This window comes from Otolemur garnettii, unplaced genomic scaffold (genome assembly GCF_000181295.1).
Source record: "Otolemur garnettii isolate 467f Iridium unplaced genomic scaffold, OtoGar3 scaffold00063, whole genome shotgun sequence".
Classification (NCBI taxonomy): domain Eukaryota; kingdom Metazoa; phylum Chordata; class Mammalia; order Primates; family Galagidae; genus Otolemur; species Otolemur garnettii.
Genome location: NW_003852458.1, coordinates 6,874,172 through 6,891,641, shown reverse-complemented (window position 1 = coordinate 6,891,641; position 17,470 = coordinate 6,874,172). Strand labels below are relative to the sequence as shown.

The window sequence follows — 17,470 nt, the reverse complement described above, 5'->3', positions numbered from 1 at the left end:
GTCTATTATTTATTTAATTTTAACCATAAATAAAGCTAAACTGATGTTTAAAACTTTTCCCTGACAACTTCAAATTTTAAGAACCCAGAAAACTCTCACCTAAAAAAAAAAATGATCAGCCTTGTAGGAGCAGTGTTCAGACACCCCAATCTATAAATGTGATAGCATCATCTTGTTGAATGTGTTTCCTGCCAGAATGATTAATTCAGTGTAAATATAAAGAATCTGAATGTCCATGCAATGTCTTCACATACCACTAATTACTACATTCTGATCAATGCCTGCATGCTCCAAAGCTCCACGCTACAGGTTGAAGAGAAGAGTAACACGTGGTCCTGGGGGATTTTGAAGATGTTAAAGGGGAAAGATGACAAAAAGAAAAGTATACGAGAGAAACCTAAAGTCTCTGAGTCAGACAATAATGAAGGTTCATCGTAAGAGTCAACCAACTAAATCTGGTGCACAATAACTACACTAATATTTAATCAAATGCTACTAATATTCTATAACGAATAACCAAATTCTGATAGGGTTAAACCATCTTAACGTTATTTACCATTAATCAATCAGCCTCATTTTATAGTGTCATTCTTTAAATTACTGCATTACTGAAGAAGAGTCCAAGTATTCAAAAATCATGGAGTTCAAAGATATATTTTATTTTCCCCACACACATGTACAAAAGCACACAGTTACACAGTGTGTGCACACACCCTCATACACTCATACACACACGCTTCATTTAGTAGGATTTTTTAAACTATAGCATTACATTTAAAAGCTCACAATTTTAATTCTACCTTTAACTACATAGTGTTTTATATTGACCTCTTTTAAAAACATTCATTTTCTTTTCAAAGCTAAGTTGTGGGAAATAAAGGACATGATTTATAATTTCTTTTCCCTAACTACAATATTGAACATCTCTATAACTCTGTTCCACAATAATGACGTATTAATATTATTAGAATTATATTTTTCCTATTAAAATTATTCTAAACATCTTAAGTTCATCTAAATAAAAATTAAGCCATATTTTTCTTTTCCATCCCCCAAATAAGCAGTTAGTATAAATTCCATACATACGAGTTGGAAGGATCTTAATCATGTTTCCTGATACAGGAAAGTCTTTCTCTTTTATGACTTCCTAATGAATTCGCCACATTTAACTAAAGTCTTTATAAGATGCTAATTCTAGTTAGCCTTGTTAATTTTAAACCCTTTTGTGAAACCCCCAAACTACAGTTCAATTGAATTGTTGAACAGTAGAATTGAAATGTTAAGAAAGCATGAGAAATCTTCTCTTAAACAGTATTATGCAAATATAATCCTTACTTCGAAATAAAAGATTTTCTTCCTGCTTTGATTATATACCACTCAATTCTGATTTTGAATCATTTGAATTAATAATCCCTCACCACTACTTTAACCAGCTATTCCTGTCCTGTACACCATTCTTTTATTTGGGAGGGGGAAGGTGTGTGTGTGTGTGTGTTTAGAAGTCATAGTTCAGAAAATAATACAAGCAAAGGTCTTTTTTGTTGCAACTAAATACCATCTAATCCTGATATCAAATCACTTCTCTTAATAAGCTCTCACTGTCTAGTGCAAGTGAATATTCCTCTTATTCACCATTCTCCTGAAGGTATACATACATATTGGGAAAATGTGGTCATGTTCCTTTGACCTCTATTGATTTTGCCTTTGTGTTTTTGCTCTTTAATTCAAACAACCATTCTTGGCCAGAGATATGTATGCCATAATAACTGAAAAATACTGAGTCCATTAAATTTACTCTGGTGTGATACTATGTGCAAACCTCACAGAACGAATCTGAAAACATTGGTCTAAAGTCTGTGAGTAAAATAAACCAATTGAGTGTCTTGCTGGACTGTTGGCATTTTTGGCCAACATCATGGTTCAAAAAGAATTTTGCTAAATTCCAAATTGATGGACAAAAACTTGGCTGTAGCGGAGAAATGGAGAATGAGAAAGGAATGATGGTCAGCAGCCTTCAGGCTGTTGGCTGTTCATCCTGATCCTATGTAAAGTAATCAATTTCCCTGTTCATATTAGTCTGATTATAATTCTGTGTCCTCATTTTCTTTCCAGTTTCCCCCCTCCTCCTAAACAATTGGGTAAGTAATAAAAGCTAATTGTATATACTTCATTTCTGGTAGGTGGAGTAGTGGGAAAGTATTGAATGTAGTCACAGTATCTGTATTAACGTCTTGCCTCTGAAAATAATTAAGTGTGTAACCTCAGGCAAGTCACATCTCCTAGGTGGCCACCATTGCTCAACAATAAAATAGCAGGATGAGAAAAATTTTAAATACTGATGGTTTTTAAACTCTTCTTCCAGGAGTTGCTATGGACTTAGGAATCAATGCAAGAGACAGGCACCAACAGCCCCTTCATCTCCCTCACCCTAATACATAGCCAAGCTTAATATACCTGCATAAAGATGTCTTAAAAACATGCCGGATTATATGACTTTTAAACCTTTTTGACTTTTTTAAATGTTAATCAATGTTATATTTGGAATTTTTTTTTTTATGTAACAGTTTCTTCTTTGTATAATTTCAATTGTTTTGTATCCCTGCTGAGACAGATGTTTAAAAGATGTTTTTGAATTTATGTTGAACAAAAAAATAAGTTGTCTCATAAGAATATTCAAGTGCTTTCAAAAAGTTTATTTATTTTAACCTATAAGTTTACTCAATGAGCAAACCAGTACAAGATAACCTATTCATCCATACTCTTTATCTGACCTTAAAACTTTCAATTATCTTTTGGAAAATATGTTAAGCGACTAACTCAGATTGATCAGTACCTGACGATATGCTTGTGTTCTAATCTATAATCTTCAAAAAGTATTCAAAACCTTGCTCCACAAGAAGTAGTTATAAAATGAAACAAATGTAATCAGTTGGGTAAGAAATGGGTTTTTTATTTTAACTTTTTATTGCTGTTTCCAAGCGTTTTAAGTGCATGCTCAGGGAGTAGTAGTCTCCTTTTTTTTTTTTACTCTCTAGAAACTAATGATATTTTTAAAGTGTTTATTATGGATTTTCCATATAATTGAGCAAGCTTTATGCTATGAAATTAATTAATCAAAATTCACACGCATGCATCTATGTCTGCGTGGGGAGAGATGTTGAAGGAAATCAATTTCTTGCCCTGCCAAACAGCATCTCAACATTTTATGGTAAACACTTTATGGTAATCATTTCTTAAAATATTTGCAATCTCTTCAATTCATATCTTCCACTTAATTTGCTGTGGAGCAACTCAATAGGTGGAGAGAAGAAGCATTCTTCCTGACGTTATTAACAAGGCATCTAGAAGGAAGAGAAATAACTACAGACTGGAAAAGCCATTGAACCCAGTTGAGGTCACAGCCGCTTTTCTGCCAATACTGTTTCTCAACACCTGCTCAGATCAACAGTATTCATTAAGAGAAATACTCCATTTCTTTCTGACAATGGCCACTAATGTTGATTTGTTTGTCAGCAGTTTGCTACTCCTTCTAATCATCACACTTGAAGATCTTCAAAGAATCACAGTCACTGTACTGTGCGGTTTCTTCCCCAGATAACAATAGTTACAATCATGGTTGCTGGTTTTTTGAGGAAAACTTACCAGATGCATCCAGGGAGATAAGAACACAGAGTGCTTTCAGGAGAAATGTGCCCAAATACCCCCCAAATTTCTTTTATTGGCCCTGAAGCAATCTTAAGCATCATTGATGGCTGGGCGTGGGCTCGTGCCTGTAATTCTAACACTCTGGGAAGGCAAGGAAAGGATTGCTTGAGCTCAGGAGTTTGAGGCCATTCTGGCCAAGAATAAGACCCCATCTTTGCAAGAAATAGAAAAATTAACCAGGTGTGGTGAGTGCACCTGTGGTCCCAGCTACTTGGGAGGTTGAGCCCAGAAGGTTGTAGTTGCAGTGAGGCCACTGTACTCTAGCCAGAGAAAGACTCTGTCTTAAAAAAATAATAATAATAATTGAATGTTCATATCAAAATTTAAATTAATGGTATTTCAACCTTTGGTATCCTATCTTTTGTTAGACATGGGAGATGAAGTTTATGATGATGTGGATACCTCTGATTTCCCTGCTCCATCAGCAGAGATGAGGTAATTAAAATGTTTTCATTACCATGAAGTAATGAAAATGAGATTGCCAAGAAAATTCAACTGAAATGAAAACACATTGGGATGCACTTCTCCTGTGTGCAATTACATTTGCTCTGTCCTCTCTAAAGCTGCATTTCTTTCTGATCACAGCTCTAACCCCTGCTGGCTTTGCAAGTGGCCAGTGCTAATCCTCCTACCCCTCCCCTAAGCCCTCCATTGCCCTCCCCTATCCTCTCCCTCCTCCTGCCTCTCCTTCTGTTCCTTGTCTCCTGGTTGACCTCTGCTCTGTGACTCACTGATGTGTGTGTTCATTTATCTATCCATTCACTGGTAAGATATATTTGATGTACTGATCCCACCTGATCTCACTGAGTCATCTGCTCCTTTTATTTTTGTTATATTTCCCAAACCTTTTTGTCTTGAATCTATTTCAGCTTATATCTCAGCCCTCACTTCTCTTGTTCAAATCATCTCTGTCCTCCAAAAGATGGTCTCTTCTATGGAAAAAAAAAAAGAGAGATTTTTTTAAAGGGCTTTTAGTTATGTCTCTTTTTCATAAAAGCATCAGAATCTCAAAGGTTCCATTCAAATTAAAAATAAAAAAACAGGGTGGTGCCTATGGCTCAGGAGTAGGGCGCCAGCCCCATATACCAGAGGTGTCAGGTTCAAACCCGGCCCCTGACCAAAAATACTGCAAAAAAATAAAATAAAATAATAAAAAATTAAAAAAACAGCCAACAGTGAATAGTTTCAGTTTAATTTAAGGCAAAAAATGTATGAAAAATCAGCTTAGATGGATTACTATAAAAGGAGACCCTCTTAAAAAAATTTTGAAATAAAAACATGGTAAGATGCCCTCTCATACACCAATAAATATGTGAGGTGATTAGTTAAAGGATGAGAGTAACTGTAAATGGAATACAGTAAATGGTGTCTACCAAGCGTGAGAGAACTCTAAGTATTTATTTTTTACCAACATTGTTCAACTAATATTTTAAGAGAATCAAGATCCAAGAATTTGAAGGGAAAATATGCAGTCATTTATATCTGAAGACCAAGTTCCACAGGCAAAACAAATAAGATGAAAAGAGAATCATTCTCCTTTTTCAATTCTCCATGCACAAAAATCAAATCTTCAGGACTATATTCTAGTTTTAATATTTCCCACCACTCATGTTTCAGTCCTTGACAGTTTCTAATACACTTTTAATTTTGTGTTACTGTAGAAATCCCACCACATTCCATGAAAAAACTCTCTAGAAATCCAGAGCCACACACTGGCCTTTTCTTCAAGCAAAATAAACTACACTTTGTTTACTATGGACTGTTTTCATTACCATTTCTTATTTTCAGAGTTTAAAACAAGTTTATATTCTCTAACATAACATTCTATTTTTAAATAAACTTCAATAAACGTATAACTTATAGGGCATTTTTAACTTTCACGCAGATTCTGATAGCATCAGAGAGCTACTCTGGGGCGATGATTTCACAAAGAGAAAGACTGAGTGTTAGTCATCCTCTTTAAGAAGGTCTTTTTGGGGCCAGGTGTCGTGGCTCATGCCTGTAATCCTAGCACTCTGGGAGGCTGAAAGCAGGTGGATTCCTTAAGCTCAGGAGTTGGAGACCAGCCTGAGCAAGAGGAAGACCCTGTCTCTATTAAAAATAGAAAAACTGAGTCAAGAGGATCACTTGATCCCAAGAATTTAAGGTTGCTGTGGGCTATATTAACACCATGGCACTCCACCCAGGGTAACAGAGTGAGACTCTGTCTCAAAAAAGAAAAAAAATCCTTCTTATAAAATCTAAAAAACTTTTATCTAATGTTTTTTTTTTTTCATTAAACAATACTCTGGCTCCATTTTAAGTGGATGTGAAAAAGTTAACATACAAACTTTATAAAGGCATAAAAATAAGTTTTTATAAAGTATTCTTTTGTTACAAGCCTTTTCTATGACATTGGTCAAACCATTTCATTATTTAGGAAGGGCTGAAAATATAGAGGGGTTGAAGAATAGGTTGAATCATATGAAACCATAGATAGGCAACCGGGTGTAAACTATAATTCAGTCATTTCATATGGCTCAGCACAAGAGAGAGTCTCTCATTTCCATTCTAACTCTCATAATCTGTATGGTCTTGAAAATTCCTTTGTGTATTATGAAATGTCATCATTTATTACAAAAAGTAGCACTAGATTTCTAAGAAAGAGAATTGAAGATAAAATTTAGCAAAAAATAGTAATGTGCATTAAATGTATTTTAGACACTATTCCACTATTCTTTTTATATTTTCTAAACAAAGTGTTGTTTTCATGTGTGTTCTGCCATTCTAGTCAAGGAATCAATATTGGAAAGGCTAAGACAGAAGAAAAAGACCCCAAGAAGCTAAAAAAGCAAGAAAAGGAAGAAAAAGACTTCAGGAAAAAATTTAAAGTATGTCATATTTAAATATTATATAAAGTTCAAAGCACTCATGAAAAAACCCTATGATTCTTAATTTCCAAAATGCACAGTTTAAAAGTGTAATAATCAATATTATAGACAGCCATCATTTATACATCAATTTGTACAAAATTTATTTTCTACAAAATTTGTTTTACATTTAAATTTATTCCTAACACATGCATAAATACATATTGGGATAATCACCTAAATTTAGTTGTCCTTTGAACCTTGATAAGAAGATACTAAAAATAGTTGTATTATATTGTGAGGTTATGAGTGGTTTGCCCCCCCAAAATTTTCTGGAATTTATTACTTATCTTTTGAAAACATTGAACTATTTAGCAAAGATTTTAATAATTACTCTGTCAAGAAATGATTGCTCTTATAATACAGACCAACCAATAATTTAAACATTTTGCTTTCTTTTCCTAGTATGATGGTGAAATTAGAGTCCTCTATTCAACCAAAGTTGCATTGTCCTTAACTTCTAAAAAGTGGGGCACCAGAGATCTACCAGTAAAACCTGGCGAATCTCTTGAAGTTATACAAAACACAGATGAAACAAAAGTTCTCTGCAGAAACGAAGAAGGAAAATGTAAGTCACAGCTCACTCTACATGTATATGACACTCCAGAATAACAACCAAACAAGTCGTAGCGAGCATCCTGTTTTACCCTGTAGTGACCAACTCTTTTTACACTGTACTTTATAGACAACATCTAGAAACTGAAGATTTTGCTGTGCTGAATTAAATGCATTTTATTTTAACCTTTTTTTGTTTACCAACATCTATTATATATACACTCTAGTATCAAAGGTAAGACCAAATTAGTACTTCCCACAATATGGTCCTTGTGAATGTATTAAAATTGCAGTTGCCTCGACCCACTCTTGACTTGCTGAATCATGAGCTCTGGGAATTATATGAAATCATATGAAAACTTCTTCCCTAGTTTGTTCATCTGTACAGTAATGTGAGAACCACTGTGCTAAAGTAGCGAATGACTTTTGCTCTGGGCTGGTTTTGAAATTATATAGAATTTCAAATTATGTAGAATTATGTAGAAATGTAGGTATTTCACGTCTAGAGTTTTCAGTTTTCCTACCTTGCAAATTCACTTGTTTTTATTTCCTCTTTGGACAGACTTAATGTGATATACTATTCCAAATAAATACTAAAGAGTCCTTGATCGCTTTGGCTTTATCAGCTGTTAAAGATGACAGATGGCAAAATTTTTGTCAAGTTTCAAAAAGAAGTTTATTGGAAGTCCAGGAAGAGTAATTTAAAATTATATTGTCATGACTTGAAACTGGATAGCCAACGTATCTGCACTATTTCTGCCTGGTTAATCTACATGGAAAACATGGACTCGGAGTTTAATGTTAATAGGGGGAAGGTGACTCAGGGATAGGAACTGAAATGGAGTTCTAAGAATAAAACGCAGTGACTCAAGGGTGGAGGAAATGGATGCAAAGTTATGTGTGGTTAACTTGTCAAAGGAAAAGGTGGAATGTGAGTGCCAAAGATAAAGGGCAAGGACAGTGTATTGTTAATAGTTGAAACTTACTAGAGATAATACTTAGAAAGGGCCCCGGAGACAAGAAAATCCCTATTCCGTTAGCTCATGTGGAGATCTACCCTAAAGAATAGCCTGAATGCAGAAAATAACTACAGAATCTCTGCAAGTTGACCATGCAAGGGACTGTAGCAAACTGATCAATATACAGAGGTGGTCAACATAAGGAACTAGGCCTACTGTGCTGATATGTACATGTGGTACATGTCCAGTCAGTGAAAATTAGATCAACTTAAGGAGGTGGTCAATCTAGGGAGGTGGTCAGCTATGGAGGTTCTACTGCATATGCATTAAAAGGTTATCAAGAAATATCAAAAAGTTCAAAGATTTTTAAATGATTAAATTGTTATGATAAATATACTCAATTTAATATTTTTAATGATTATGACAATAATATGATGAATTTCTCATGACAGAATATTAGGTGTAAGAAAGACATAGATGACCTCAACAAACGTATGAGTATAGATGAGCAGGAATAAATATAACTATAATGTCAGTAACAGAAATTTAAAGAAGAGACTCCTGTCTTCCTAGGAATCAGTGGGCCTAAAGAACGAGGAAAAGCGAGGCCCAGGCTTGTGGCTCATGCCTATTAACATAGCACTCTGGGAGGCCAAGGTGGGAGGATAGTTTGAGTCCAGGAGTCCAAGACCAACCTGAGGTCAGGAATTTGAGACCAGCCTGATCAACAGTGACACCCTGTCTCTATAAAAAATTGAAAAAATTAGCTAAGATGGTGGCACACATCTGGAATCCCAGCTACTCAAGATGCTGAGGCAGGAGGAACCTTTCAGCCCAGGAGTTAGAGGTTGTAGTGAGTTATGATGATGCCACTGCATTTGAGCCAGGGTGACAGAGTCAGACCTTGTCTCAAAAAAAAAAGTAGCTGAAATAAAAATGAGGGAAAGGAGTAGTCATTCAGTGATAATTTTAAAATCTATCATTTCTTATTTGAACATCAATAATTCTAAGTACTATTACAAATATTGGAGGGCTCTTGACCTCTTAGAATTTTTCATCATTTAAAAATGGGAGGAAGAAATATTTCATAAACTCCTGGTAGATTACAGTCAGTCAAGAGTTTCATGTAACTGGGAAACATATCTTTTTTTTTTTTTTTTGATGCCATACCTAATATACTTTACAATTTCCAAGTTCAATGATAACTACTTCAGTTCTTAGGTGGCTTAAGGATCCATCTCAGTGTGGAAACCAGATAATTGTACCTAATTGTATCAGTAACACATACATACCTGTTATGTTTTATGTAAAGACTTTCTTTGGGTTGGACTTGGCTTCCCCATTTGGAAAATGATTCTGGGAAATATCACTAGGCAAGTGGAGAAGTGAAACAGGGAAAGGAACACAGCCAAAAAGCCTTATTATTCAAGGAAGTTTCCCTTGGAGAGTTGGAGCTTCATCCCGCTGGGAAGTCTGAGTGTCAGTGTTTTCCCGTCCAGTGGGAAACAGGAGGTACGTGTACACCACCTCCTGTTCTTCAGGAGTTGCAGTCTGCTCATGGGCAGGTATGGAGCAATTCAGGAAGCTGAGCAAGCTGACGAAGAGTTCTGGAAGCTAGAGAAAAACCATCAGTTAAACAAAAAAGAAAAAGAATAAATGAGATGTCAGCACCAATCAGGGGGATCTGTAAGTACTCAAGTGGTGAGGGTGAGGATGTAAGGAAGGGATGCTAGGAGTATCTGCTACTGTCTTTTAGGTTAATTGTTATTCCAAGATTAAATTAACATATTTGCTTAATTTCACTTTCATTTTTTTCCAAACCTCCTGCTAATTCCTTCTTTGGACTGGATACTTGACATTCTCAATTTTTTAATCCATTGTTGATTGTTGTGTGGTATGGATTCAACCCTCCTTCCCCTGGATAATCTCAGGAGCCTTTCAAATGATATGCCCCTCTTTACCCTGACTCTCAGCAAATCCACTCACCACACTGTTACCTAAATATTATTTTTTAAAACGCAGTCTTTAAGCTAGCACATAAAACCTTTTATGACTCACCCTCACCAACTGCTGCTTCCCATCTACAGTTGACACTTCAGAAATGCAAACAACTTACTTGTCATTCCCTGAATAAACTGTGCTGTTTCATCTTACCATGCTATTTTATTCAGCTTGGAATGCCCATAATTGTCTATTAAAAACAATTCAGTTGTTTTGTAAAATTAGAAGCATCCTCACTATCCACTCCCAGCTGCCCCATCACAATTAATCTCTCCTCACTTCCCTGTTACTTCTTTTGCTGCTGTAATTGTCACTGTTTTTTGCAATCTTTTCCTTTAATAGACTCCGAGCTTCAGGGTAGCTTCCATAAAATGTTCTCAGCATTGTGTTGCCTACATATTGCATGATGCCTTGCATCTGGTGTAGGGCTGGCTGGAATGTAACAATTTGGAAATTGTAGTTGTATAGCCAGATGTAAGTCTGACATGTAGACAACTCAGGGGATGAAGTCTGTTGGAAAGCCGACCAGGTTAGACTCAGAAGTTCTGTCTCAGCCTCTGTAATGTGGTTACTTGTTGTGTATCACTGGGGGCTGCTAGATCTCTCTGTTCCTCATTTTGGCATCTTCTGATTAGTAGCAAAGGCATTTGCAATCCAGCACCCTGGTGGTCTGTTATCTTTACTCTTCATTCTTCTTTAATCCATCAAAGAAAAGAAAGCATAGTTTACTTCAACTCAGAGCTCCTAACAATAAACATTAAAAACTAAAGCATGAACAATGTAACACAGCAAATATGTAAGTGAGATGAAGGTTTTGTTAACCAATTTGATGTAAGTATTCCACACTATATATCAAATCAGTACATTGTATACCATAAATGCATTAACATGCACAGTTATGATTTAATAAAAAGATAAATGAATAAATGAATACCATGAACATTGATCCTTTATCATTGTGAGTGGAGCACAAGCCACTTCTACAGATATTACCACATTTGATCAAGTCTCCCTCCCTGACTTGTAGACCCATGTAGTATTAGGCATTGAGGTTTTAAATATCTATTTCTGGGACATTCCCGAATGTTTAGGATTTCTTGCTAATATTTGCACATATTCCACAACTGAATGTTTCATATGCTGTGAGTTTTTCAACCTCCTGTCACTGGCGAAAAATTTCCTACCAAAAATGTGGAACGAGATAAGAGCTGAGTTATCGGTGGCCAAAATGCTCTCCTTTTCCTTTACACACCAAAGAAAGAGGGATTTTAAAGGCGCTTTAGATCTTCCCAAACCTAGTTGATCATGTCTTTACTTAAGTAATATTTTTTTTTTCAGTTTTAAAACAATGCATGCTCACTGAAGAAAAATGTTTTCAATTTAGAAATTTTACAAGTCACTCAGGTATAAAACTCCAGAAACAGTGCAGGACACCGCTGCAAGAGGGACTCTACCTAAGAAATTCAAATACCATGATTAGGTTGTTTGTACCCTCACATTAACCTGAAATAAAACAAACAAATAAACAAACAAACAAAAAAAAACCCAGAAACAACATAAAGAGAAAGAAAACAGAGAGAGAACATTTCTATTAAACCTAGGATAATAATTTATACTCAGTATTATACACCATATTTTGTTTTTTCTTTTTCTCCTATTATGAACATTTTTCCTTGAAGCTGAACATTGTTCCACCTGCCTGGGTAAATCTATGCAACTTATTGTTAAATGCATGAGGCCAATTGGAGTAAGTTTAACTTTAGTTCTGGACTTGCCCACAACAAATGAAATAATGATGAAATAGTCTACAAGATGTCCCCAAAGTCACCCTAAAGTCACCCTATGTCGGGAAGATGGGACATTGTAGCTAAACGTACCTTTACTTACAAAATATTTATTACAAAATTTTACAAAAACTTACAAAATATTCTCTGCATCTTGGCCACCTCTTTGTCATTTTTAACAAGAAAAAATTTGAAAATATTGGAATGACGGTAAGTTGCATCTTTCCCAAGGTTTTTTTGGTAACTCCGTATTTACACCACCCCTCTAAAAGGTGAGTCATTAGCTCCGAGACACATCTGCACTGCAGCAAGCGACCATTTGGGGGAGAAATTAACTGGCACATATGGCGTGTGGGTGTTACTTTCCTAACTAGCTCTACCCTACTACGTATTTCAAAACATTTATTTCAAGCCACTGTGTTCTGCTCTGTGAATGTGAGATTCCCAAATAATAATTTCATTTGACTTGGGAGAATCTCTGGTGTGCCAAGAACTCACGATATTATGGGGCTAACTAAACATAGTCGCCACTCTACGTGGTACAGAACATTCTCTTTTTTTTTTTTGTTTATTTCCTTCGGTTGTATTTTTCACTAACATTCCCTATGACAAACGTACACGTAATATGTGACTAAAAAGAATGTTTTCCCACTTCAAAAAAATTGTTTCTAGAAACTATAATGGAGAGATGATACAAAAATGTATGGTAAGTCATTTGTTCTGACAGGGTCATGAACCATGCTTTTAATAGATGAAACTTTAGCAAAGATTCTTAATGGTATTAGACAGCAAGATCTATGCTGTACTAGAAGTCATTTACCCTGTAAGAGTACTATATAATAGTGATTTTAGAGCTAACGAGGCCCATCTTATCACATCGTCTCTGGAAACATTTCAGCATCACAGTACTACCATTCACGCTAAATCTCCTTAATACATTTTTTCTTAAACAACATTCCCTATCATTGATCTTTAGGTATCTCACATAAACGCACAACAGAGAAAAGAGAAAGCTTTTCCTTACACGTCAAAAGAGAAAGCTGCTCCTTAGAACTCTTCAGCAGGCAAGATAAAGAAGGGAATAGAACTGTACTAGTAATAAGATGTATTTTCTTTCTCCTTCATAGATGGGTATGTCCTTCGGAGTCATCTGGTAGACAAGTAAGCCCACTTTCTTCTGTTACTAGACTTGTAAAAATAATTGTGTGCTTTTCATTGAAAAAAGATTGCTAATACCATTTAAATAATGTAACCTACTGAACTATCATAAGTACATTTGAAAACAATATAGTATATGTCAACACGGTAGTATCCATCAAGTTGTGGTTTTGATAACATGCTCCTCTTTTTAATAGGCAAACAGCCCATTTCATGCGTGATTATACAGTTCATAGTCTATAATTTTATATATTCCCTCTGCTCTCAATAAACACTGAAAACAGGCCAGAAATACTAATCTTTTCCTGAATACTTTGTATTTCATTTGCTAATGCACTTGGTTGAACTGAATTAATTCACGACCAATTAGTGTCTGCACAGTAGGTGCTGATATCACCTGTTAACAGTTTGTGGTTTATTCCCTAATTGAGGGCTTTTTTTCACTCACAGTAGGCATAGTGAGTATTATGTTGCCTTTTTTGGAAGCATGCCAGAAAAAAGATAGTGGTCAATGATTCTTTTATTCCTATGAATGAGACATTGGCACTGTCTGGTACTAGTGTGCCTTTGGAGTCCCCGAAACATTATAAGATTCTGTCCCAAGTAACCCAGTGCAAAAACTAAACTCCCTTATCTGGTTAGGTCATACGCCAATGCAAAAAATGTATGGGATTTGGCACAATGCAGTGATGCTGCAGGATTCACAAAATTGTATCCATAAACAACCTGACACTAATCGGAAAGAGACAAATCAATGTTAAGAGCTCTGTCAGCAAATGAGTAGAGAGTCAAAAGAACGATAATCTGAGTGGATTTCTAGTAATAGGATTGCAGGATCAAATGGAAGGTCAACTTTTAGTTCTTTGAGAATTCTCCACAATTCAAGGGTATTTAGCACACACCCACCCCGGGTCGGGGGCTCTTCTACAGCTTGAACTTTACCTTAAGAGTGAGGACAATGTAGCCTAAAAATTTAATCCCTCATATTAATTTGAAATAACAAAAAGAAAAAGAATTGCAATGCCTTTGTTTCCCTTTGCATGCATTGATCTTGGGACTCTGCAATAGGTTTTTTCCCCTGAAACATTAAATTTTCACCAAAGACTGTGTGGCAAACTATAGGCCCATCTTCATCAGTGATTATTACAGACGGAGTAAGAGAGAATTTAGAAAGTATACTCTCTAAGTAATTATTGGTTCATCACTTATTGAATTGAATACTTAATAAATGTTTTCTGAATGAGTCACAGGAAAATCTGTCCTCTTTGCATTGGTATCAGATTTCCATTAGCCAAACACTCCCTCAATCTCGGAAAAAGGATCAAAACAGAAGACACAGGGAACTCACAGCATCTGCCACAGTTGGCAGCGACTTGAAAGGCCTGCTGGTGCCTCCATGGTAGAGCACAGAGGCAGTCTAAGCAACAAAGCCAGCTTACATTTCTGAACTTTGAAAGTGTGTCCAAACACTTACATTTTAAGACTCTGTTAATATTTATAATGCTTTCTATTTTTATTACTCATATGTCCCTCTCCCGTTAGATTATAAGGTACTTCCAATCAGAGTTTGGGTCTTATTAATATTTCTGTCTCCTGGTAGATAGAAGGGACTTGATCTTTTTGTTAAATACCACATTTCACAAAGATTCAGGGCTGAGCAAGACCTAACGTGTGTGTAAAAGTAGCCAAAACTATTATCGTGGATGCTATCTATAAGTATAAGTAATATTTTTTGAATCATATAACAATCACTATAATGACTATAATTTGGCTACTTATTCTGTAACTAATATTTACATATTTTATAATATTTTAAAATTATAATTAGAAACATGAAAACAATGGAGACACTGTGTCAAATATTACTGTATTCTGTTCAATATTTGAAATTCAAGTTGGAAGTATGAATCTGATGTTAATAGATATGAAAGTCCAGTTTTAAATTAAGACCACCCATAAAGTATTACATCATGACCGCTCTGTTCAACATTTCTTACAAAGAAATGTAAGGTGTAGTCTGTGCTCCAGGCGTGCTTCCATTGTTCTGTGTGTCGACTAAACCAGAGGATTAGGTGGCACTCATAGCTCAGTGGGTAAGGTGCCGGCCACATACACCAAGGCTGGCCTGTTCGAACCCAGCCCAGGCCAGCTAAAATCAACAATGACAACTGCAACAACAACAACAAAATGGCTGGGCATTGTGGTGGGAGACAGTGGTCCCAGCTATACTTGGGAGGCTGAGGCAGGAGAATGGCTTGAGCCCAAGAGTCTGAGGCTGCTGTGAGCTGTGATGCAAAGGCATTCTACCGAGGGCAACATAGTGAGACTCTGCCTCAAAAAAAGAAAAAAATATGTGTATATATACAAATAAAATAAAATAGAGGATTAGATTAAGGCAATGAAACAAGAGATGATGAATAAGACATTTATTACCTTGTATAAGTGAATAATGTTTTAAAGCCTAATTGTGTTATGTTTAATCATACTATTGCTTTTTTATTCTATATATTGCTTTACTGTTAAAAAGACTTTTTTAAATAACATTATTTTTTTTACAGTGATGGAGATGACGGAGAGATCTATGATGACATTGCTGATGGTAGGTGTCATACAGCACTACCACAGAGAATAGTAACAGTGAATTTAATGTTTTTACAAATACTAAAAATAGCTTGTGGGATTAATTAGAGCCTTCCAGTCTAATCAGAATTTTAATCACTTGAAAATATTAGAAAAGGTAAATGCCTGGGCATAATGGGGAGAAGGAAAAAAAACATATTTCACACAGAGCTGAAATCAAGAAAAAATGCTTTATTTGTTTTAAAAACAGAAATATAAAAATATTTGGTAAATTTTTCATTGCACTGAGAATTTCTTTTATCCAACTAGATTTGCATTCTTGGCCAAGAAATAGGTACTTACTTGTATTTTAGAACTAATACTTCTGGTATTCTCTAAACATCATATGTACCTAAATTACGTTCTAAAAAATAATCTAACCTAAACAGAGCATTGTGCTAATCATGTTGCCGTTTGGTGCTTTAACTTTATAATTCTTGTTGATATTTAATATTTTCAACGTCCTACAGATTGGCTATCAAAAAATACATATGATTAAGTGCCAGATAAAATAAACTCATCTTGAGTCTCATTTTGATAAAAAATACATCTGTCCAGAAATTTTGTTGGAATTGTGTACCAAACAATGAAAGTTAAACATACGGATTTCTATTTAACTGATTTTTTTGTTTTTTTATAAATTAGCCACTTCTACTTTTCTTTATCCTAAACCAGAAAAGTATGAATCACCCATATTTCCAACCTTGGAACACTTAGAGAGTACGTTGTATGTAACTATTTTTAAATTTGTATTTTTTTCTTTCAGGTTGCATCTATGACAATGACTAGCACTCAGCTTTGGTCATTCTGCTATATTCCTTAGTTGCCAATATGAAGTCTGGGTTTTAACTGGCACGTTATTGGGTATCACAGAAAATGAGTGCACAAAACTACTTACTGCCATTTGTCATGAAATCCCTATTATATTTGTAAACTTTTGAAAATTTGGACATAGAAAATGATCTGTCTGTTTCATCAGTGTCTCAGAAGACTATATTAATGAGATATAAAGAATTATTGAATACCCCATTCTGCTTTGGCTACAATTATGAAGACACCTCTTTTAGATCATCAGTAAACAATTCCCCCTACTCAAAAAAAAAAAAAAAAGAGGAAATTTGTTCAAGAAGAAATGACTATCCTGTCTGAAACAAACATAAGGAAGAAGAATAAAGAATATAAGGAAGAGAAATTTAAAACACTTTACAAAAAGGAAAACTATTGTTTATACCTCTAATTGTGATTACTTCTTATATTCTCTATGGAAATTATCTATTTTTTAATAAGGCAGTGCTGTCTTATTAAATGTTAAATGTTTTCAAAAATTATAGTAGTTGCAGAACTTTTGTATAAAGTTTGGTCTTATTTGTTAATTGTGTATATATGTTAATTATTTGATAAGAATATTATGCATGTAGTATGGACACCTAAGACTACAGAAGAGCCAAAAATACATTTTCTTTTCACAGATTCATTTGCTAACAGTTTAATTCTGTACTGTTTAAAGTACATATTAACTAGAGTAGTTCTGAATGAGGACAACCCTACAATTATGAAGAATGGAAGAGTGAACCTTGAAGCTAAATAGAATTTCATAGCACCTGCTTTTAAAATTTTGGTTTTTGTTTTCAATTAGTTCTACAGAACTTTTTTTTAACCACTTTACCAGAAAGTTGGCCAGCAGAGGGAGTACAAAGTAATCAACCTTAGTCTTCAGAGTAGGCAGTACCGGGTTACAAGGGAGATAGGTTCTGTAGCTTTGTTCCGAAATCGAATTTGT

At 35.0% G+C, this 17,470-nt stretch overlaps 1 protein-coding gene across 1 annotated transcript in view; it reads left to right on the top strand.

Moving 5' to 3' along the window:
• FYB1 (FYN binding protein 1) overlaps positions 1-16,946 on the top strand; it is a 143,068-nt gene extending 126,122 nt beyond the window's left edge. Inside the window, exons 12-19 of the mRNA XM_023515014.1 lie at positions 210-434; positions 2,113-2,138; positions 4,074-4,140; positions 6,476-6,575; positions 7,020-7,182; positions 13,041-13,074; positions 15,630-15,670; positions 16,457-16,946. Coding sequence (XP_023370782.1) covers positions 210-434; positions 2,113-2,138; positions 4,074-4,140; positions 6,476-6,575; positions 7,020-7,182; positions 13,041-13,074; positions 15,630-15,670; positions 16,457-16,479 — 679 coding nt within the window. The 3' untranslated portion in view covers positions 16,480-16,946. The remainder of the gene's footprint in view (positions 1-209; positions 435-2,112; positions 2,139-4,073; positions 4,141-6,475; positions 6,576-7,019; positions 7,183-13,040; positions 13,075-15,629; positions 15,671-16,456) is intronic.
• The last annotated feature ends 524 nt before the right edge of the window (positions 16,947-17,470 follow it).